We start from the raw sequence: 22,630 nt of genomic DNA, 5'->3' as shown, positions 1-22,630 counted from the left end.
GCAACAGTAGGCCTAAGAAAAACATTTCAGATTTCCTGACAATGGGCGAATTTTTAGGAACCTGAGCAGGGATAGGAAACATTCCACAAAACAATTGAATGACCATGTTTCTGCTTTTATTTCAGCCATGACAAATAGTCCATATTTTTAAAAGCGTATCCAAGCATTCAGAATAGTTTCAGGCAGTATTTCTTCAAGGAATGTCTTTGTCTCTGCAAAATAGAATACTTGTTGGTCTATACCAGGGGTAGGCAACCTTGGCTCTTTTATGACTTGTGGACTTCAACTCCCAGAATTCCTGAGCCAGCCATGCTGAGGGGAAAGGGAGAGGTTTCCAAGCTGAGCCATGCTGGCTCAGGAATTCTGGGAGTTGAAGTCCACGAGTCATAAAAGAGCCAAGGTTGCCTACCCCTGGTCTATGCTATTGGTGGATAAAAGCAAGTTCCTGGTGTAGTTTCATATCCCAGAGAAGTATTTTTTCAGCTGCAAGATCAGAGCGATATTTGGCTAATCACTCCATCCATCCAACATGCCCAGTGTCCATTGTCACCTCTAGTTGTCAGTGCTTGAACCCCCTTGAAATTATTGCTGCTGATGGTTCAATTTACTTGAGGAGCCTTTTAATGAGAATGAAATTGGGCACGCTAGGAAAACTGTCCTGCTGAGAAATCCATTAGAAGCCGTGGAGCTATGCTCACTTCTTCTCTAGGCCCTAAACTGAGTAGCCTGGGAGCTTTAGGCTCTGTGTTTAAATAATACCATTTTTGTAGTCTGCCTATGCAAAGAATGCAGTCTTTTTATTATTTGATGGGAATGTTTGTGTGTGTTAGTTATAGTTTGCATTAGGATTTGCTATTATGTCTTTTTTTTTTTCCTGAAGAACAAAATTCCCAAATAAGCTGCCTGCTTCCACCCTGCCCCATTTCTGTTGATTTGGGTCCTCGCTCTGGTCCCACACTGGATTTAGTGTATTCTGCTACCTTTGTACTGATGGTGCTACTGTTCCCCCATCTTCTTCCTTGGTGTTGCCTGAATTATGTGGCATTCCACTGGTCTTCTTCCTGCTTTCTCTGCTGCTGTGCGCTAAAGATCTTGCTGCATTTCCTCCCACTCTAAATCTGTGTGGTTTGTACACTCTGTGTGGATGCACTATGTTTTCTACATCAACCTCATTCAGCAAACTCTTGGGGCTTTCTCAAGGCCCCTTGTAGTATCCACGACTGCCTAGAAAAAGCTGCAGTATAAGCTTCCTCCTTCTGGGCCTGGCTCCATTTGAGTAAAGCCCATTTCCATATATCTGCACTGACATTTTTGGGGTGCCCAAGAGTCCCTGGCAAAAGAGCTGCTCTGCACGTGAAGCTGCAGATAAGAAAAATGGGGCCTGTTGTGTTCTTCCTCCCAGGGACTTTATCCTTGCTCCTCCCTCGTTCTGTGTACCATTCTGGTTTCCTTTTATTGATCTTGTGTATCTGGAAATTGGTTTTTCTGAAAATGAAAGTCTTGTAAGAGGACCAAGAGGGGGAATCTTTCTGCATACCACCAGGGAAGTGGATTTGGGAGATCAGCAGTCTGCATTTCTGATGTCACCCTTTGCCCTTTTGTAAGTCACGAGGCACTTCATTGTTTTTAAATCTTGTGCACTACTATAGAAATATAGTGCTGCCTTTTCCCTGGCATAGCTCTTTATTCCTGTCTTGACTTGCTCTCTACAATTAGCCTCCTTGCTTTAGTAGGCCTGTGGTTTGCTTCATATTAAACCCAGAAGAGAATATTTGGAGCCAGTCAAAAAGAATCCTTTGAATCTCTCCTACTAGATTTGCCCTCACTAGAGAGACCTGTTCCACATTAAAGTTTAATTTAACTTAGTGTGACGCATGTAAGGTATGTGGCTTCAAGACACTCTTTTGCCTGGACCTTGTCTAAAAAAAAGAGTAGCTTACTAAGATTTCGTGCAGTGAGGAGAGCACGTTTCCTATTTTCAACTCTCTGCCTGGGTGTCCTCTTCACAGCCTGAGTGGCGCAGCCAGAGATGGGAGAACTGCATCAAGACGAGAGCAGCTCGTGTGGGAGGAAGGCCTTCTCTGCTGCCCTGATTCCGGCAGTTTGTTCACGCCTGGGATTGTTAATATTCTTCTGGCAGCTCAAGAAATGTCTGCTTGGGAGTGGCTCTGAGTATCATACTTTGGGTGGTGCATGCACAACCCCACCAGTCCCTGCACGCTGGTACCTTTAGGGCAGGCCGGACAAAAGACTGACCAGGGAAGCTGAGAACTGCCTGGCCGGGGAGGCTGAATGGATAAGTCGGAGGATGGGAGGGCTTCATTCACATTGCAGAATTTTAACCAGGTTAGGCCACCTTCGTCAGGTTAATGCCATTTCTTGCCCAAGGAACTGAAAAAAAATAGCTTAGAAACAAGCCTTAGCAGGATGTACAATTGGGAAAAGCAGAATATACTTAGGAGGAAGAGTTTCTAAGAAAATATGCTTAGCTTCATTTGGATTAAAAGGTCTGAGGACGCTATAATGGGCCTTTCTCAGAGCCCATCCGAACACCACCTAGTTCAGACATAGCTGATGGACCAGCCACTTTCCTTCCATTTATTTCTAAAAAGGAATTTTCTGGATACGTAACTTCCATACATATGGATGACATTCTAGTAATACATTAGTGTGATTCAGTTGGGATAAATTGGCCCTGCTGTTGGCTTATGAAAATGAATTCCAAGTCAGCTTTGAACTAATATTTTACTTCAGACATTTCTGCACTTCTGGAAGCAGCAGAGGAGATGTTAGCAACCTGAACTTTGTGGAGAGAGTTTTTAGCATACGGTATTTTGCTGTTCTTGGCAAAAATTTGTTCTGATTCAGGAAGTCCTGCTCAGCCTCTCTTCTCTTTTACAGAGGTTGGAGTAACAAGCTTTGGTCAGCTAGCAAGGCCAGGAGGCCCTTTGCCCTCCTCCCAGTTTCCTGCTACCCTCCCCCAGCAGAAGAGGGTTTTTTCCTTGTCTCAGCTTCTGAAATCTGACCCAGAAGGAGGAGGATGGCCAAAGCCTCTGCTCTCTCCCCCCCCCTCCTTCCTGTTTACATACAGACTTGCTTCCAGGCCAACTCTGGGGCTTGAAGCCCTTCCACTTGGTTGACTTTGCCAAAACTCCTCTGGGCAGAGGGCAGCAGACTTAACCCCTTGACTCCAAGCAGGGCAGAGGCTGTGTTGGAGGATCTGCTTCTTGCTTTTGGCTGTGTGTATGTGTGTGTGTGTGTGTGTGTGTTTATCAAATGTTCAGGCTCCTGGTCCGGTGACTCTTGGCAGCTGACACTATGTACTGCAAACTTTTAAACCATCCATGGTTGTGGTTAAAATGAAACAAATAACAAAAGAGTAGCATTAACAACTCTTAAAAATGGCCTAAGCCGGTAAATGGTTCTGGAGCAGAGCAGGCAGCCCCAATCTTCTTTGGACAGTGCACATCTTTGCAGTTTTGGACCACACTGTGTGGTTGTGTGGCAGGGTGGCTTTTCCAAGAAGTCCACAGTTGGAGACTGGTTGGAGAGAAGAAGTGAGTCCCTGAAGATGCCCTGAAATGGAACTGCCCTCTCTCCATTGATTTTCTCCTTGGATCCCTGTCCCGGCTATATCAGGTCAATCAACTTTGGTCATCCCTTACAGCTGAGACACAACAGTCTGTTATTTAGAGTGTAACTCAGGCTTTTTTTCCCCATAGAGAGTTAAACAATGTAATTTGTAATCTGAGAATATGTGCTGGCCTCTTTTTCTCTTTTCTTTGTAGAATGAGCAATTATTTATTCATTTTCTGGCATTCTGGATTTATATGGCATCCCATAGGGCAGGAAATTCCATACTACTAGCACCGAATTTCAGTATTAAGTTTCTGGGAAAAGGTGTCTTCCCCATGCACAGCTTCTGTAATATCAAATATTGTAACTCTCCTTAGCATCCTCTGATTTCCCCCCCCCCCAACGCATAAAAACATCTTAGCATGCAGTGCAGTATAAACCCCTTTGTTTTTATTATTCATTTTTAGATTGAGTATTCCCTGGCTTCTGGCATATTTCTGTCCCTCTGTGAGAACTCCCGTAGGCCGACTGATGGTTGTAGGAGAATGCCTGAATTGTGGAACACCCTCCTCCTCCTCCTCCTCCTCCTCCTCCTTGCCAGGATGAGGCACCTGGCAAACGTGGGAATGAAAGGGAGTCTTTTGCCATCTGTCTGTGCCAGAGCCTTAGATCCTCTCTGATCCTCCAGGATTTCCATTCCTTGAAACTGCTGCCAATTCTGATAGAGGTCTTGAGGTGGGAGTCTGCAGGCTTTCCTCTCTAGCTGAAACGAGATCTTTTCTGCCTTCTGGACCAGAGGATCTCTAGATTTCACTGATTGTGAAAGTGGAATGCCCCCTGCCAACAGTATGAAGTCATGGGGCTTGGCAGGCGTTTCCCTTTTTCTGTTTGGTTTTGGTTGAAAGTGAGATTTTTTTTAAAAAAATTCAGAATTTGCTGGGCACTAAACTGTTTGCTGAGAGTTGGATATTAACAGCAAATGTCTACACTTTTATTTAAGTAGGAAAATCTACCCCTGTTCTCATGCTGTATTCGTGCTTCAATATAGAAGAGAAAGGTAATGGTCTTCAGACAAGCCTGCACCTGCTCAAATGTAGTGATTGTGTGTGTGAATACACTTAATTTGGTTTCCGGGTCTCAGGGACTGTTTGACCAGAGAATATGCTTTCTACCTTGAAATCAGTAGATCTTAGTCCTACTTGCAGAAGTCTTAATGGAAACTTCCCTGTCAAAGGCCGTCCATCTGGAAAGCAAAAAAAAAAATCTGTTCCTGTGGAAAGAATAAACTTAAGAACTGTTCTTGAAACAGTTTTTGGGCTGTGCGAAGGCTCGTTTTTTGTGTCTCTTTGGCCTAACAGAAAAACAAGGTCCTGAGCGGAAGAGGATCAAAAAGGAACCGGCGACTCGCAAGCCCAGCCTGCTCTTTGGAATGGGGCTGTCGGGGATTCGGGCAGGCTATCCGCTCTCCGAGCGCCAGCAGGTGGCCCTCCTCATGCAGATGACAGCAGAAGAATCCGCCAACAGTCCAGGTGGGGACAGGATCGATGCTTCTGCTTCTTTCTAAGGGAATGCTGGTGCTCTCTCCCCCCCCCCCGCCCCAGTAGGTCTTGCAAACCCTCCCCAGAACTCCTTGACAAATGTCTGAGATTGGCCCAGTTTGTGCTGGCATCAGAGGCGCCTCTTAACTCCTGGTGTCCGAGATGCTTTTCCACAGCGGCTTCCTACAGTAGTTGCCTCATCCCGGCCTTCCTTTACTGTCTCCCCCCAGAGGCCCTCCTCCCCCTCCTTCCCCACATCCTTCAGTCTGCCTGTAGCTCTTGTGTATAGCTCCCTCTAAAGGCTTTGGGGGTTTGGGCCTTAATTAAGCGCCTCCTTGTGTTCCCCCTCCCCCCAACAGTGGATACAACACCAAAGCACCCCTCTCAGTCTACAGTTTGTCCGAAGGGAACTCCTAATTCTGCCTCCAAAACCAAAGATAAAGTGAACAAGAGAAATGAACGCGGAGAAACCCGGCTGCATCGGGCAGCTATTCGGGGAGATGCCCGGCGTGTCAAGGAACTGATCATTGAGGGCGCCGATGTCAATGTAAAAGACTTTGCAGGTAACCTCTCTGGATTAGCTACCAAAAAGCAGATAAAAACTAGGCAAATCTTACCAAGCTAAGGGATACAAATGTGTTATTAGACTTCAGATTGATAATTAGGAGAACACAACAGCTTGCTCAAAACAAGCAAGGTAAATTCTTAGACCAAAATCCATGTATCTTGTGTAGTTATGCCCCATAACATTATTTTTATAACCAAAAAAAGGAGACATCTCAAAAAAACCTAAAAGATCACAGAACACCTTGAATTGGAACATTTCTCAATAACGTTTACTCTTCACTTTAAATGTGTTACATATTCAAAGTTGTAACTGTCTAGTAAAACAATAACATTTTTATCCTCTGAGCTCGTTTTCTTTAGCTTCTTTCTGGCAGAGTTACCTCCATCTCCCTCCCTGTGCCCCACAGACACACGTTCCACGCCTCACTCATTGCATTCCAGGAGCTAAATCCGAGTTTCCTTGGGCAGCATTTTCTGTCTGTGCATTTACAATGCAGGGCCATGAGCAACAGCAATCCTTATTTTTCTCTCTTAAACCCCTTGTCAAAACTACACTTGAGCAGACATATTCCTCTGAATGTTTTAAGAAAAATAAATGTACATTTTTAGTGCTCTAAATTTCTGTTGCCTTCAGTTCTCCTGGAGAGCAACCAGCTGCATTATATACATTACTAACCCAAAAGCCAAGAAGGGCTAAATAATAGACAGGTATCCAGTTTCTCCAGATTTAGCCCAATGCAAATTAGCAACTCTTTCCCCAGGCAAGCTGCCCTAATCAATTGATGCATTGTGTGGGAGAGAGATGCTCACGGGAACTTGGGTCTACGTGTCTCATATTTGTGATTGATACATGCCTTTGCAGGCTGGACCGCTTTGCACGAGGCATGCAACCGAGGTTACTATGATGTTGCAAAACAGCTGCTTGCTGCAGGAGCCGAGGTCAATACCAAGGGTCTGGACGATGACACTCCCCTGCACGATGCGGCCAGCAATGGACACTACAAGGTCAGCGCTCACTTTCTTGGATGGGCAGCTTCTTCCTCTTTTCCAGGTTGTCCCAGGCCACCAACTGAGAGAGTAGCTTTCCAGCCTGCGCTTCCAACCGCCCCCTCCTTTCATTACTTGCGATAAGGCTATTCTCTGCTCCTGTCTCACTGACCCTCCCCTGCCCAATATGTCAGAGGGCCCTTGTTTCTAGGTCCTTGGAGCGCAGCTGCTTTTTTGCTCTTCTGAAGGTCAAGGCAGACCAGCTGGGTCAGGGGACAAAGGGTGTAAGCCTAAAGGAGGCTGGCATGGAATCAGATCAAGGCTCCCATAGCCTGGGATGGGTCGCGCTGAATGGCCCTGGCCTCTAAAGACCTTCCTTCACAAAGGAGGAGCTGAGGGCTAAGTGAAGTATCGAAAGGTATGTTTTCTCTGAGTTGTGACCTATATTCTGCAGACATCAGGTTACATTAATACAAGCTGGTAGGGACAAATTTGTGTAGATGATCAGGCTTGAAGTTGACATAATAATAAAAATAATGTTGGAAGGGACCTTGGAGGTCTTTAATTTATGCTGTTTAACCTTCTCTTAGAGAATAGCACCTGACTGAAAATTTTGTTTCATTAGGTGGTGAAATTGTTGTTACATTATGGAGGAAACCCTCAACAACTTAACAGGAGGGGAGAAACTCCATTAAAAGTAGCCAATTCCCCCACCATGGTGAACTTGCTCTTGGGAAAGGCCGCGTATCCTTCCAGTGAAGAGAGTTCCACAGGTAAGAGGTGGCAGGTGGGTCGAACACACAGTACATCTGTGGGGGATGCAGGGATATAAATAGGTATCAGGAAGGATTATGGTCTGGTGGAATATAACAAAGCTTGTGTAATTGATCAAAACATCATTCAGCCCTCACTAACCAGTATTATACTCAGGAATCGTGTCTCTTTGCTGCTGATCCTGGGGTGTAGAAAGAGCTCCCAAACTGCTTAATGCACAGGAGTGCTCAATTCTTCCCTTCAACGACCTTGGCCCTAGTTCAGTGATGGCTAAGCTCTTTGGGGCTTGTGTGTCATTCAAAACATTGCGGCATGTCAGCTTTGACATACATGTCACAGGATCACCATCACTGCCCTGGTGAGATTGACATTTATGCTGTTTCTCTGTGGTTGCCACAGCTCATCCTTGAAGAACCAGCCTTCAAAAGGCTCCACAGGAAGAATCTGCATCGATGTGGAATCTGTGCTTTGTAGTTCTTCATTCTAAAGTTCATAGAATTGATAAGAAAGGCAGTTGTGTTTCTTTGCCCAGGAGTTGAGCAGCCTATTTAGGGTGGCCGTCCCTAACTTATGACCTTTTAAATAAACTGCAACTACAATTCCCAGAATTCTTAGCCAGCAATTCTAAGAAAGAGGGCAATACAGTGACGAAGGCTGGATCAGGATCAGTTACATTGAAAGTACAGCTTGGTGTTTTGTTTCTTACCTGTCTTTCTGCTCTGTACAGAAGCAGTACTGGCATTTTATGTATGAAGTTGGAGCAATAATGGAATAAGAGACTTTGAATTAGTATCCTTTCTCTGAGCTGCCAATTTCATCCCTGCCAAGACCGTGCCATTCCCGCACTTCTATAGAAGGCACCCTCTCAGCCATTTGCGGCTTCCTTTTGCAAACCACACAGCAACACCAGGATGCAGATAGAGGGAAGGTTTAACAGTGATGGGCTCAGTTGAATAAAACACTCGTCTGTTCTTGAAAAGGGGGGATGCTGAGAGAATTTGGGGACAGTATTGCTAGCACATCTCATATTCACTTAGAGATGCACACAGTGCGAGAACTGTGTTGCACTGTGGTTTAGAGTAGTGAGCTTTCTGAGAGAAAGAAGCTCTCATCTCCCCAATGAACCTAAAATGCCTCTTCCCAAGTTCTCCTAACTCCAGGAGTAAAGAGTCTGCAACAAAGGCATGATAGCTGTCCCACTTACAAAAGCCTTGCAGCAGTTACTGAGATAAATATGCACTGAATCATTTTAAAAGGCCCTATAAATATTAAGTGGCAGCGCACCGGCATTGGCAGTTATGGAAGCGAAGCCCCAGGGATGGAGATCTCCCTGTCTGCTGCAGAGGCTGCACTTGGGGGTTCCTTGTGAGGGGCAGGGCTGCACTGCATCCCTAATCATAGATTGGCACTGCAGCCGCTGGAAAGACAGGCCCCCTTTTGCAAGAAATGGATGTAATCCACAGCAACAGCTCTTACTAGATTTGCACCCTTTCTGCCCAGATGCACCAAATGGATGCCAGCCATTGATTTCCTGTGCAGCTTTGGCCTTTTACCCCAGAGGAGACCTCTAAGACCTCCGTATAGGTAGAGCAGCCCCAGCTATGCTTTGCGCATGGAAGATAGATTGTCCACTCAGGTATTGTGAGCAGGTTTCTGTGGAGAACGCTGCTAAGTGAAGGTGTACGTAGGTGCCGTCCTTCACCTGCCTTGGTGCTCTTGCTTTTGCAGAGACTTCAGAAGAAGAAGATGCTCCGTCATTTGCACCCTCCAGCTCCATTGATGGCAACAACACGGACTCGGAGTTTGAGAAAGGCCTGAAACACAAGGGGAAGAACCAGGAGCCCCTCAAAGCCATCACGCCCGTGAAGGATGAGTACGAGTTCGATGAGGACGATGAGCAGGACAGAGTCCCCCCTGTTGATGACAAGCATCTGCTGAAGAAGGATTACAGGAAAGAGACTAAGGCAAATAATTTCATTTCCATTCCCAAGATGGAAGTTAAAACCTACACTAAAAACAGCACAATCGCACCAAAGAAAGTAGCTCATCGCATCCTTTCCGATACATCTGACGAAGAAGATGGCGCCCTGGCGGTGGGAGGGGGGGAGAAGTTGCGAATGACCACTCACCCCAGCCCGGCAAGCAACAAGGCTCGAGAACCCCCCAGTGCCAAACAGCAGAAAGAGAAAAACAAGGTGAAGAAGAAACGCAAGAAGGAGGCCAAAGGCAAAGAAGTTCGGTTTGGCAAAAAAAATGACAAGTTTTGTTCCTCCGAATCTGAAAGTGAAAACCTGGAGAGCGAGGAGGATGACCGAGACTCTGTACAAAGTCCTACCTGTGTAAAGGACTCCAGGCTGGTGCTGAAGGAGTCCTCCCTGTTTAATTCCCTCTCGGCTTCCTCCGCCTCCTCCCACGGCAGTCTGGCCTCCCAAAAGCATAACTCAGCCCTTACAGATCAGCACTCCAAGCATTGGCGGACGGACAATTGGAAAACAGTTTCTTCTCCGGCCTGGTCGGATGTCAGCTCCTTATCCGATTCCACAAGGACCAGGTTGACCAGCGAGTCAGATTACATTTCCGAGGACTCAAGCCTAGAATCCTTGAAGCCTGTGAGGAAGAAACAGGAGCCCAAGAAGCGAGCTCAGCACGGGGCAGTGGTGGTGGTGGTGGATAAGAAGAATTCATTCCATGGCAACGTCGATGGAGCTATTCCAAAGCTGGACAAGGAGGGGAAGGTTGTAAAAAAGCATAAAACGAAACATAAACACAAAAACAAGGAGAGAGGCCAGTGTCCTGCCAGCCAAGACATTAAAACAATCAAAGCTTTTTCTTTTGATTATGAGGACTCTAAGCAGAAATCCGAAAAGGCTTTGATGATAGGGACTGAAAGCCCTGTTGAAAACAAGCTCAAAGCACTAAAGCATGAGAGGGAGCACTTCAAGAAAGAGGACAAATTTCTGAAAACTAAATCTGAAGAGAAGGAGTGGTTGATTAAAGAGGAAGCTGGGAAAAATTCTAAAGAGGAGAAATCCTTGAAAAAAGCGAAGGAGGCAAGTAAAGACATCAGCAAACCCTTCAGGGAAGAAAAGACCAGCAGACTGGAGAGGGAGAAGCCCACAAAGGAGAAATCTCCCAAAGAGGAGAAGCCTCGAACGCACAAGGAGGAGAGGAAGAAGAAGTCCAAGGACAAGCAGTTCAAAGCCGAGAGGAAAAACGAACCAAAGGAAGAAAAACCAAGCAGAATTGAGAAGGAAAGGCCAATGAAAGAAGAGAAAGAAAAATGCAAAAAAGACAAAAGTTACCGAGAAGAAGCAACATTTGAAGAATTTAGTAATAAAAACCAATTTTTGGAAAATGAAGATACAAAATTTAGCCTTTCGGATGACCAGCAAGATCGATGGTTTTCAGATTTGTCATCTGATTCCTCTTTTGATTTCAAAGGAGAGGATAGCTGGGATTCACCGGGGACGGACTACAGAGAAATAAAAAACGACAGCGTGGCAAAATTAATAATTGAAACAGTAAAGGAGGAAATAAAAGACAAGAAACGTGAAAGTAAAACAAAAGACAAAAGAGACTACAGTGAAAAGCGGAATGAAAAAGACACATTTCTTAAAAAGAAAGAAAGAGAATACGCTGAGAGGAATTCTGAGAAGAAGAAGGATCAAACTGAGAAGCATAAAAATATTCCCAATTATCTGCCCGAAAAGAAAAGAAAGGATTCTGCTGAAAGTTTTAAAGAGAGAAAAGAAAAGGACAGCAGTGAAATTAGAGAAAGAAGGGAAATGCCTGATAGCTCTAAAGAGAGAAAAGAGGTTAAAATTAAGCAAGAAGACTCCTACAGGGATGAGTTTAAAGACTACGGCTGCGAAGCGTTTTTCAAAGAAAAACCTGATCCAGAATTCAGCGGGAAAAATATGGAAACCTGGGAAAGGCATCACTCGGGAAAGGAGAAAAAGGATGCACCAGAGAAGGACAAGAAAGAAAAATCAAAAACAGAGAAGTACAAAGAAAAATCAAAAATGGACGACAAAGAGAGAAATGAGAAGACACCATCTGAAAAAAGCCAAAAGGACAAAGAACTGGACAAAAGCTTTAAAGAGAAAAAGGACCCAAAGGAGAAATACAGAGATCCGCACAGCAAAGAGAAAGAGAGGAAGAGTTCCTTAGATCAGGCAAAAGACAAGAAAGAGAAGATCTGCTCTGGAGATCGGGAGGACTTTCACGAGAAAAAGGATGAAAAAAAGGGGAGGGAGAGGAGCTGGTATAACATCCTCGACATTTTCACTGATGAAAGTGAGGACGAAAAGGACGACTACCCTCTGACTGGGTTCAAACTGGGAGACGGCCTGGCCAGCGAAATGCACCGGCTGGACGGTCTGCAAGACCAAGAGGACAGTGTGGTGGCTGAGAGGGACCTTTATGTCTCCGACAAGCATCGGAAATATTCTTCTGACCGGCAGCCCCATTCTGTGGAGAAACCGAAAGATAAAGAATCCAAAGAGAGGAGAAAGGAGAAAGGGCTGTCGGAGGGAGGGAAGGAGAGAAAAGACAAAAGCTCCCTCGAGAAACACAAGGAGAAGAAAGAGAAAGACCGAAAAGAGCGAATCTCGGTGGACTCTGGCCAGGAAAGGAAGACTAAACAGAAACTCCCTGAAAAGGCAGAAAAGAAACACGGGGGAGAAGAAAAGACTAAAAGTAGACACAAGGAAAAGCTGGACAGGGAATACACCAAGGAGAAGCGTTCTTCTAAGAGTGGAGAGGCAGAGAAGAGCTTGTTGGAGAAACTGGAGGAAGAAGCCCTCAACGAATACCGGGACGACTCCAATGACAAGATCAGCGAGATCTCCTCAGATAGCTTCACCGATCGAGTCCAAGATCCCGTGCTCGGCGGTCTCTTTGAGACCTCCAGTCTTTCCCTTGCAGACACCTCTGAGGAGAAATACAAGGAGTCGTTGCCTCTGTCTTGTCTGGCAGAGAAGCTCAAGGAGAAGGAGAGGCACCGGCACTCTTCCTCTTCATCAAAAAAGAGTCATGAAAAAGAGAAAGCAAAGAAAGAGAAAGCAGAGAAAAAAGATAAAACAGATGAGCTGAAAGACTCTAGCAGCAGGAAGGAGGCCACTCAGTATGAAAAAGATTTTGCCCTGGATGGGGAAGGTTTTGGCGTTGCCTACAGCACAAAAGCCGAGGCTGAAGAAGAAGTGGACAAAAACATGGAGTACCTGTTTTCTGAAAAAAAGGACAAGAATGAATCCGAAAGAGAACTTCCTAAGAAAATTGAAAAAGAAAAAACTTGCAGCTCCAACACGTTTGGTACAGCCAAAGAGAAGAAAAAGAGAGACCGGCACAAAGAGAAGTGGAAAGACGAAAGAGAGAAGCACAGAGAAAAACACCCAGATGGATTGTTTAAGCACCATAAGGAGGAGCAGAAGTTTGCCAAAGACAAAGAAGCCTCTCAAGGGATCAGTCTCAAAGACAAATCTAAGGAAGAGCCCTCCAAGCTGAATGATCTCAAAGCAAAGGAAAGACTGAAAGAAAATCAAGAAAAGGAAAAAGCTGACTGTCTTAAGCTGAGCAATGGAAATGATAAAATTGTCTTATCCAAAGAGGGCAGTAAAAAAGACATCCGGCCCCGGGAAAAACTTTTGGGAGATGGGGACCTGATGATGACCAGCTTTGAGAGGATGCTGAGCCAAAAAGATATTGAGATTGAAGAGCGCCACAAAAGGCACAAAGAGAGAATGAAACAGATGGAAAAGATGAGGCATAGATCCGGAGATCCCAAATTAAAAGACAAAGTTAAAGCCAACGAGGAAATGCGCAAGAAGAGTCTGGATTTGACTACCAAGAAACCACTAGCTCTTGACTCCCAGTTAAAAGACAAAAAACTCAAGGACCTCGGCCCAGTGGCTCCCATAGCATCTCCCGAGATCAAGACCCAGCCTGCTGTGGGGGTGGATTCCAAGGACTGGATAGCTGGCCCCCAACTGAAGGAGATCTTACCTGCTTCTCCAAGGCCAGATCAGCACAGGCCGACGGGCGTTCCCACACCAGCCTCAGTTGTTTCATGCCCAAGCTATGAAGAGGTGATGCAGACACCACGGACTCCATCTTGCAGCAATGAAGATTACACAGATCTTATGTTTGACTGTGCTGATTCTCAGCATTCTCTCCCCATCTCTACTATGTCCATGAATGCTTGTTCTCCGTCTTTCTTTGACAGATACTCAAATCCTTCAAGTGGATTTTCTGAGAATCCAAGTCAGACCCCAACAAGGCTCATCCCCTCCACAAATCTCCATCGGTCGATCTCTGTGGATATTAGAAGGGCACCAGAAGAAGAATTCAGTGTTGGAGATAAATTTTTTAGACAGCAGAGTGTCCCAGCCACATCTAGTTACGATTCTCCAGTCCAGCACTTGATGGAGGAGAAGCTGCCTCTTCCTTCTGTTCCTACTGAAAAGTTCCCATGTTTATCTCCAGAATATTATTCACCAGACTATGGAGTCCCATCACCCAAAGTAGAGGCGCTGCATTGCACATCAGGAACTGTTAGCAACATTGTCCAGTCCCCCGAAAGTGTATTTTCTGGATTGCAAGCCAAGTCCTCTCCTTCTCACAGAGATGAGCTGCTCGCCCCTTCTGTGGAAAGCGCTCTCCCTCCCGATCTTGAGATGCCTTTGGATGCTACAGAGGACCAACAGGCAACGGCTGCCATCATGCCCCCAGAGACCAGCTTCTTGCCCCCAATTGAGGAGAACGAGTTTGACTCTGGAATGCCAGAGCAGAGCAGCGCAGAGTGGGAGCTCACACCAAAGAGACATCCTCCGGTGCCACCCAGTTTAATTGGCAACCCTCCTGAACATCCTGTGAGCTGGTCGGTGGGATCCGAGCTGCTTCTTAAGTCGCCCCAGCATCGCCCCGATTCCCCAAAGCCTTTCTGCTCTTTAGAGACCACGCACCCCACTGCACCGGTGCCCTTCATTTCTGCAGAGACACACTATCCCAGCTCCCCTACCTCGTACCCTCTTCCGGTGATTGAGCCAAGGCTCGAGAAAGCAAAAGAAGATGTGGAAGAAACAATTCCACCCGAAATAGTGTCCGCAGAGCCACAAGGTCCCTGTGTGGATCCCCCGGCCAGGTTGGACGCCTTTTTCAGTAGCTGCAAGACTGTCCCAGAAGAAGCATCGGATGGGGCTTTGCCGCCAGCAGAGGCCCAAGCGGAAGGGGTGGATGCTGTTGAAAAGAATTTTTTAGACAACAGCAGCATCGCTCCTGTAAACCCAGAGGAACAAATTGTGTGGCCGGATCCATTCACAAATTCAGAAGATGACTTGGACCTGGGCCCGTTCTCTCTGCCAGAGTTGCCGCTCCAAGCGAAAGAAGTTCCAGAGGTGGAAATGGTGGAGGCAGGCGAGGAAAGCCCCCCTGTACCTTCTGAAGCCCTCACCGCGGCTCTTCTGGACGTTGAGGTTCCTTTGGGGTCTGCAAAGGACCAGGAGGATCTGAGTCTGAATCCACAAAACGTCCCGTCTGGGGAGTCTGATGTGCAAGGGGATGAGAAGAAGCCAGAGGAGGCTTCTGCCAAAGCAGGGCTGGATATCTGCAGCCCCCCAGAGCAGAAGTCTGGAGCAGAACCAGAGGCCTCCCAGAGTGTTCAGGATGCAGCATCAGCAGATCTCGTGCAGTTGGAGCCTAAGGAGGTGGAGGCCAGCGGGGAGGAACTCTCCTCAGCTGTTCTGGCGTCCAGCGATGCTTCTCAAGGCTGTTTCAGCCAAGTAGACAGGACTGAGAGCACGGAAGCTCAAGAGGCCTCCAGGGGCACCACCCAGGTTGCTTCTTCTCAGGCAGAGGTGCCCCAAGTGAATGTCCAGTTGGAAGCTGCAGAATCAGTCCCCAAACCGATTCCTGAACCCCCAAAGGCTCCCAAAATAGAAGAGATCCCACAGCGGATCACCAGAAACCGAGCCCAAATGCTGGCCAATCAAAACAAGCAGAACGCTGCTGCTGCTGCTGCTGCTGCTGCTTCCGAGAAGGAGTTTCCACCTGCTTCGGCTCCTTCCACGAGGGCGAAGGGGCGCGTGGCCGAAGAGGAAGATGCCCAGGCGCAGCACCCCCGGAAGCGGCGGTTCCAGCGTTCCAGCCAGCAGATCCAGCAGCAGATCAACACCACCACCCAGCAGACCCGGGAGATGATCCAGCAGACTTTGGCCGCCATCGTCGACACTATCAAGCTGGATGACATTGAGCCGTACCACAGTGACCGGTCCAACCCTTACTTTGAGTACCTGCAGATCCGGAAGAAGATTGAGGAGAAGCGGAAAATCCTTTGCTACATCACGCCGCAAGCGCCCCAGTGCTACGCCGAGTACGTCACCTACACCGGCTCCTATTTGCTGGATGGAAAGCCTTTGAGCAAGCTGCACATTCCCGTGGTGAGTAGCTCTCTGCCGGTTTTCCTTTCCTGCCTTTCTAAGCTTTGCCAGGGTGGCAGCAGCAGCTGTCACTCTTCCTGCTGGCCAGGGGCACCTCAGTGCATCCCCCAGACTGAGGGCAGCCTTGTGGAAGCATTTCCAGCCAGGTGCTCTGGCGAGCAAGGCGCTCGTTTTCTTGTGCCTCCGTTGTTATTTTGTCCTGATCCCATCAAGGCCTCGCTGGCCTGAGTCCAGTGAGGAGATGGGCTGCCTGCAACTGTCTGAAAGTCCCCAGAGGGACAGGGAGATACTGAACTAGCTAGCAATGGTGAGCTTGAAGAACTGTACCTGGAAATTAAATTACGGTAAACTGAGAATAGAAATTCTAAACCCACATTGGACAAATTGCCAGAAATAATAGCAAGCCCAGCTGTCGTCAGATGGAGCTTGTTGTAGCTTTGTGTCAGTGTGACAGTGGGAAAGCCATTTATACAAACAGCCCTCTGGCCATGTGAAGAGTTGAGCAGCGTCTTGAGTTGGCTTCCATTATTCTCGGCATGTCCTACATCAGGAGAACCTGCCAGGAGAAATCCATTTGTCGGGAGGCACTAAATTTGAATATTTTTTACTTTGGCCTTTACCGATGTTGCAAACGAGAGAGAAGGCCAGGAGGAGGTTCGGAGTAGAGCTGACAGGAACATTTGCAATTGGGAAAGGCAGCTCTTCCATCCGCTTCCTGTCCCTTCAGCGTGGGGCCCAGGGACTCCTGCTGAACAGCCTCCAAACGTGCAGGAAGGCCTCCCTGGCCCCCTTCGTGGACCTTGAAATTGGGAAAGTCACTCCTACTTTTGGGTGGTGGCCGAATGGAAATGGCTGCTCCATTGGCCCAGCTCTTTCACCTATAGCAGTGATGTGCAGGACGAGGGAGTGGAGGTGGCCTTGGGGGGAGGCTGGGGAAGGGAAGGTTGGGCAGTTCAAAGAGGTCCCAGTTTGGGGAGGGGCTGCTCAAAGATGTTGCTGGGAAAGCAGGGTTCAGAGGTGAGGCATGTGAGTTAGGAGCAGCCTGTTGGGGAATCGGCCCCGGTCGAACGTCTCCGAGGTGAGGAGACAATCCCAGCGGTTGCGCTGCGCCCTGCATCATAAATAGGCAGGCGTTGGGCTTGCTTGGGAGGGAGGCTGAGCGAGCAGCGTGTCCCTCCCTCCCTGGGCTCCGCTTTATGCAGAGGCGGCCTGCCGGCTGGACCAGATGAAGGAACGTTGGCCAGACCCCCACCTAGCAACCCTTCCTGTTCTCTGCCTTTCAGATCGCCCCTCCCCCGTCCTTGGCTGAGCCCCTGAAGGAGCTGTTCAAGCAGCAGGAAGCTGTCCGGGGCAAGCTGCGACTCCAGCACAGCATCGAGCGGGTAACTGTGACGACCGCTTGGGATTCGCGGCTGGCCTGGGGGGGTCGGGGTCTCTCTCTCTGTGTGTGTGGCCCCTGGTAATGCTGTCCTCCTTTCCCCAGGAGAAGCTGATCGTGTCGTGTGAACAGGAGATTTTGAGAGTTCATTGCCGGGCAGCCAGGACGATAGCGAATCAAGCCGTGCCCTTCAGCGCCTGCACAATGCTTTTGGACTCGGAGGTGTACAACATGCCTCTCGAAAACCAGGTTGGGCTCCATCCACCAGGGTGCTTTTCCTTGGGGGAGACCGTGGGGGGTGATGAGGCCAGAGGCGGATAAGATGCTTTTGCTACTGCAGCGATTCTTACTTTTCCCCTTGTGCGCTGGGCGTGTGCCAGCCCACTCTGCGCTCTTTTTACGGCTTTGGGAGGAATGACGAGGCTTCCCAAGGACCGCTTAAGGGTGAGAGGAGGAAGCAGCTGCTGCAACATCCCCTTCACTGGGACCACCAAATTCCCCTTTGGTCCTTCTTCACAGCATCTTGGCTGATCACCTTGCTTCAGAAGGAAATCCACCTCAGACTGCATCCAAGCGGTGCAGAGCCAGGCTCTACCTCAGACTGCAGGTCTCCCTGCCCCCCCCCCGTCCCCGCCCCCCCCAGCTCTGTGCCAGGAAGCTGGGGATTTAGGGATGAGTCAGACGGAGGGAGGGAGGGGGCCTGGCCCGGCCTGCTTTGCGGCAGAGGAGATGCAGAGTGGCTGCGGCTGCACAGAACAAGGAGAGCAGCGCCTCCTGCTGGCCAGTCACTTTGAAGCAGCTCTTCCTGCTGGCTGTAAAGCTGTCATTTCGGTAGGCAGCTGAGTGGTGCATTGCAGGCATCGGTCCCTAAGCACAAAGCTGGGTAGGGGGAACTAATTAGTTATCCTTAATATTCATCCTGGGCCTGGTTCAGCACATACCCAAACAATTTGTGTTATTTACTACCACAGAGAAAATGTTGAAGTCCGGGCTCACTCAGGAAGGTTGCAGGAAGGGCCCTTGGAGTAGGATGCTCATAGCCCAGAGTCCACGTGTAGGGTTAACGGAAATAAAAGGTCCCTTACTTGCCTATTTGAGACTCTTCGGTAGGAAAGTGTGCGTGTGTGTGAGAGAGAGAGAGAGAACTAATTTTTAAGTCTTTCTTTCTGCTGCTTACCTTCATCCTTTGTCTCTCAGGGAGACGAAAACAAATCTGTCAGAGATCGTTTCAATGCTCGCCAGTTTATCTCGTGGTTGCAGGATGTGGATGACAAATATGACCGAATGAAGGTGAGCAGGGAAGCCAGTAGGGTTAGGCAAGTGGTGTCAGTGGCTGACTCGGCTGTGTCTTAAGCCTGCTTTGTGGTGGGAGAGAACGGCTCGTGGTGCACCTGCTGCATTCCTCAGGTCTGCTCCTGTACTGATGATGAGACTCTTAATTGCTTCCCCCACCCTCCTCTTCCTCCTCCTCCTCCTCTTCAAAATATTTCCATCATTCAGCTGTGTGCCTGATTCTCAGAAGAGATTCCTCTGGCTCAGCCGTTTCTGTGATGTGATGTTTTAAAATTAACATTCTGTGAAAATCGGAACCAGCTTTTCTAGCTCTCAGGAAAGGTTCATCTCCTTTAGCCAATCTGTGGCCCTCTGGCAGGGAGGCGCTTTTCTGCCAGTGGCTCCGTGGAGGCAGTCCCATGGCCAACAGCACATGCTCTGACTTGATATTGTTCCATTCCACAACTTGCTTTTCTTAAAATACGCAGAAAGAAAACTAGGTGGTAAATGATGGGGAACATTCACATTTCTGATGATAAAAAAAAATGCAAATCTCTCCATTTCTCAGGAACACATCGGTTGATCTCAGCCCAGGATTGCCTAATCCCCTTGTGTATCTAGAGCTTTGTAAGAAACCTTTATCAACAATGCAGCATTCATTCATTCGTTGGGGGAAAAAAACCTTACATGGCCACCTATGATAATCCTAGGTGGATCAAGCAGCCTTTGATAAAGCTCTATAAATATAAACACACAGAACCCCACAAAAGCCATCACGTGACCCAGAATGCTGCAGCCATCATAAATACATGCCAGTTGCCAAGCACCCAAATCCTGATCACGTGACTGGGGATACTGCAACAGTTGTAAATTTGAGGGCAGGTCGTGAGTCACTTTTTTTCAGCACTGTCGTAATTTCTAATGATGGCTAAATGAATGGTGATAAGTCAAGGACTACCTGTATGTTTACAGCCATCTGCTTTTCTCTAAAAATAAAAGTTGAAGAAGCTCATTTGCGTGACAAACAATAGCAAATACTCCAAAAGCTAACAAAAATTAAAAGCAGTGCTGATGGCCCAAGAAGTCCTTTAAATGTCAGAGCGCAACCTTCCCTTGAACGGCCCTCCCAGCAGGAAATCCTTCTAATCTCTAGACTAAACCTTTTGAGCTGTTGGTTTAGGCATCCACTGATAAAATGGGCAACGTTTTTGTTCCTGGCCTCCATGACATGTGACTCTGAATTAATCTTTCCCAAGCGAGCCACCCCCATCCCAATCAAGACTGAGCTTCTCCAGGGGATGTCTGAAAAACAAAGGAGAAGCTGGAGGAGGGTGTCCCATTGGGGCTTTCCCCATAGCTGCCTGTTGACTCCCCTTTGGGGGAGGGGGGACCCTGAAGGCACAAAGGGGGGAGTTTCTAGGCATCCGGGGCCTTCACGCACTCAGTGCGCTCTCCTCTTTTCTGATCCAGACGTGCCTGCTGATGCGCCAGCAACACGAAGCCGCAGCCTTGAACGCAGTGCAGCGCATGGAGTGGCAGCTGAAAGTGCAGGAGCTGGACCCTGCCGGGCACAAGTCGCTCTGCGTGAATGAGGTGCCCTCCTTCTACGTGCCCATGGTGGACGTGAACGATGACTTTGTGCTCTTGCCAGCATGACAGGACCGTGCCTGCGGACATTTTCACTGCAAACTGGCATGGGTGGGTGCCCACCCCCCTAACTCCCCTCTCCAGGATGGGTGTAGGTGTTCACACACACGCGCACACAGACACACACACACAGACACAACCGCTTGCTGATGAATCCCTAGTCAGACGAGGAGGAAGCAGAACATCTGTGACAAAACCATAAGTGGCACTTTCTTCACGGAGCCCCAGGCGCCCCGGCTGTAGGAGCAGAGGAAGGGGAGGCGCAGCTCCTTCCCCACCACTCTCTCTGGCAGAAGCAGCCTGCAGACGGCAGCAGGTTCAGGACTGGTGGAAGGAAGAGAGACTCAGCGGGGGCCGGAAGACTGCCAGGGCACCCTTTCCGGTGGGGGAGCTGCAGCTGCCGCCAAGATTCGAAGTCGCCGCAGCTTTCGGCGCACTCACAATTTCTGCCGTTTGGAGCGCTTTGATTCTTCCATTAGCCTGTGGGTGGATCATCCCTCCGAGACCCTGCAGGGCTAAACTGTGGGGGTGGGTGGGCCTGTGGGGAGGTGGGGGTAGAAGAGACAGGCAGTCCCTTTGGTTCTTGTTGCAGCCGGGCATCAGGAAGACACCAAGCTGCACTCTGGAGGTGGTGCAGAGAGTCGCCCCACTGGACCAGCAGCATGGGGCACCTTTCAAGCGACCCAGCCTGGGGTGGGAGACACCTCACCACGGAGATCAGAGACGTAAGTGGCGCAGAGCGAGGACTGTGCAATTCTGTTTTGAAGTGGAGTAAAATCCATGTGGTTTATATATATATATATATATAAATATATATATATAAATATATATTTTCCTTTAATCTTGGGCATTTTGTTTCTCTTTCTGAGACCATAACTTGAAAAAAGAAAAAGATAAAACACTACAAGAGCCAATACTCATATAAAAAGAAATTGTATCCCTTAAAAGCTGTACAGTTTTATATACATTAACAATGTACTTTTTGCTGCCTTCTAGATAATTTATTTTGCAACACATTACTGCACAGTTGTAAATAACTTATGTACTGTAACATCACTTTCAGTCATGTGTAAAGAAATAAATTAATTAATTAAAATGATCTTTGTATGTATAGTTCCCCCAAGGCAGCACCCCTCCCTTCTCCTCTCTGACCCAGGGGCCCAGCGGCTCCTTCTGCCTGTGCAGCAGGCAGGCAGGCAGGTAGGCAGGCAGGCTGGCCGGCCGGCCGGCCCTGGGCTCATCCTTGCCTCCCTCCCTCCCTCCCTGGCCAGTGCTCAGCTGAGCTGTGCCCTGGGCTTCTCTGGGCAAGGCTTGACATCTCACCACAGACTGATCTTGAAAGAGCCTCGTGCTCCCCTTGGGAGCCTGCGGAACTGGCGGCTGCTCTTGGCACGCCTGGGCAGAAACTGACCTTTCATGGGGCAGGACCTCAGGGCAGGGGGGTGCAAGAGAGGCCAGGACGGTCAAGCCGCTTGCAGTAGGGAAGGTGTCTGCAAGACCAGCCAGGAGAGCCTTGGGGTTTCTGGCTCAACTTGGGCCCGGTTCCAAATTGTGGATTGTTGAGTAGAATTTTGTAACCAGGAAGTTCAGAGCAGTGCATGCTTGGCTCAGCCCTCCTCTGAAGAGCTCTCTGCTTGTGGATGGAGGGAGCAGGGCTTGCTTTTGAGTGTCCCTGGGACAGGCAAGGAGGTGGCTGGGTGAAAAGGGAGCCTCCTGTTTCCCAAAGCTCTTGCCGAGAGTATTTTTCTGGTTGTGGTCTAAGCAGGCTCAGTTCTGTGATTGCTTTCTCACGCAACGCTTATCAAAATCTTTTGGGACTGGCTGCTTCCAGATCTGGACTGTTCATTGACAGCCCTGAGTCTTGGGGAATTGCTGGCTATCAAAGACTGGAGGACTCCCATCCCCACCCCCCACCCCCCACCCCCAATGCGGAAGTTAATTTATGAAGGCAAATGTGGACCTGTCACTCTGATGCTTACAGGGAGGTTTACTCCTGAACCTGCCTTGTTTTAGCAACATGCATACAGATTCAGAATGAGTGGCTGGCACAGTTGCATTCTTGTGCTAGCAAAGGGGGTCTTCCCTGCTCCACCATTTAGAATATGGACGGTTGTTGTGAGAAAATTGGGGAGCAGAGACTGAGAGAGAGTGGTAAGGCAAAGGCTGGGGCTCCTGCCCGCCCCCAGAAGCTGGCTGAAGGGAATCCTGGGCCTAGCTCCTCTTCCTGAGAGGCGGCTGCTTTGACAGGCCGTGCTGTGTGGAGGCTCGTGTCTCGGCGTCCTTTCCCCCTCCCTCCCTCCCCAAGCTTTCAGCCAGCAAAGCCCTTCTCTGAGGCAGGCTGCAAAAGATTTGCATGGTGGGCAGTTGGCAATTTGCCACGAGAGCCAGGTCACGCGGGTAACTACTGGAAAGGGCAGAAGGTGCACCGTTTCCCCAGGGCCTGCTCAGCCGGTCTC

At 48.5% G+C, this 22,630-nt stretch overlaps 1 protein-coding gene across 1 annotated transcript in view; it reads left to right on the top strand.

The window, feature by feature from the left end:
• ANKRD11 (ankyrin repeat domain 11) overlaps positions 1–20,284 on the top strand; it is a 36,133-nt gene extending 15,849 nt beyond the window's left edge. Inside the window, exons 4-12 of the mRNA XM_015811438.1 lie at positions 4,935–5,105; positions 5,474–5,677; positions 6,544–6,686; positions 7,294–7,441; positions 9,171–15,877; positions 17,161–17,259; positions 17,361–17,504; positions 18,453–18,545; positions 19,998–20,284. Of these exons, the coding sequence (XP_015666924.1) occupies positions 4,935–5,105; positions 5,474–5,677; positions 6,544–6,686; positions 7,294–7,441; positions 9,171–15,877; positions 17,161–17,259; positions 17,361–17,504; positions 18,453–18,545; positions 19,998–20,183 (7,895 nt within the window). The 3' untranslated portion in view covers positions 20,184–20,284. The remainder of the gene's footprint in view (positions 1–4,934; positions 5,106–5,473; positions 5,678–6,543; positions 6,687–7,293; positions 7,442–9,170; positions 15,878–17,160; positions 17,260–17,360; positions 17,505–18,452; positions 18,546–19,997) is intronic.
• The last annotated feature ends 2,346 nt before the right edge of the window (positions 20,285–22,630 follow it).

Source organism: Protobothrops mucrosquamatus, unplaced genomic scaffold (assembly GCF_001527695.2).
Source record: "Protobothrops mucrosquamatus isolate PMUCROS unplaced genomic scaffold, P.Mucros_1.0 scaffold41, whole genome shotgun sequence".
NCBI classification, from domain to species: Eukaryota; Metazoa; Chordata; class Lepidosauria; order Squamata; family Viperidae; genus Protobothrops; species Protobothrops mucrosquamatus.
Note: the sequence above shows the minus strand (reverse complement) of the source record. Positions and strands in the feature narration are given on the sequence as shown.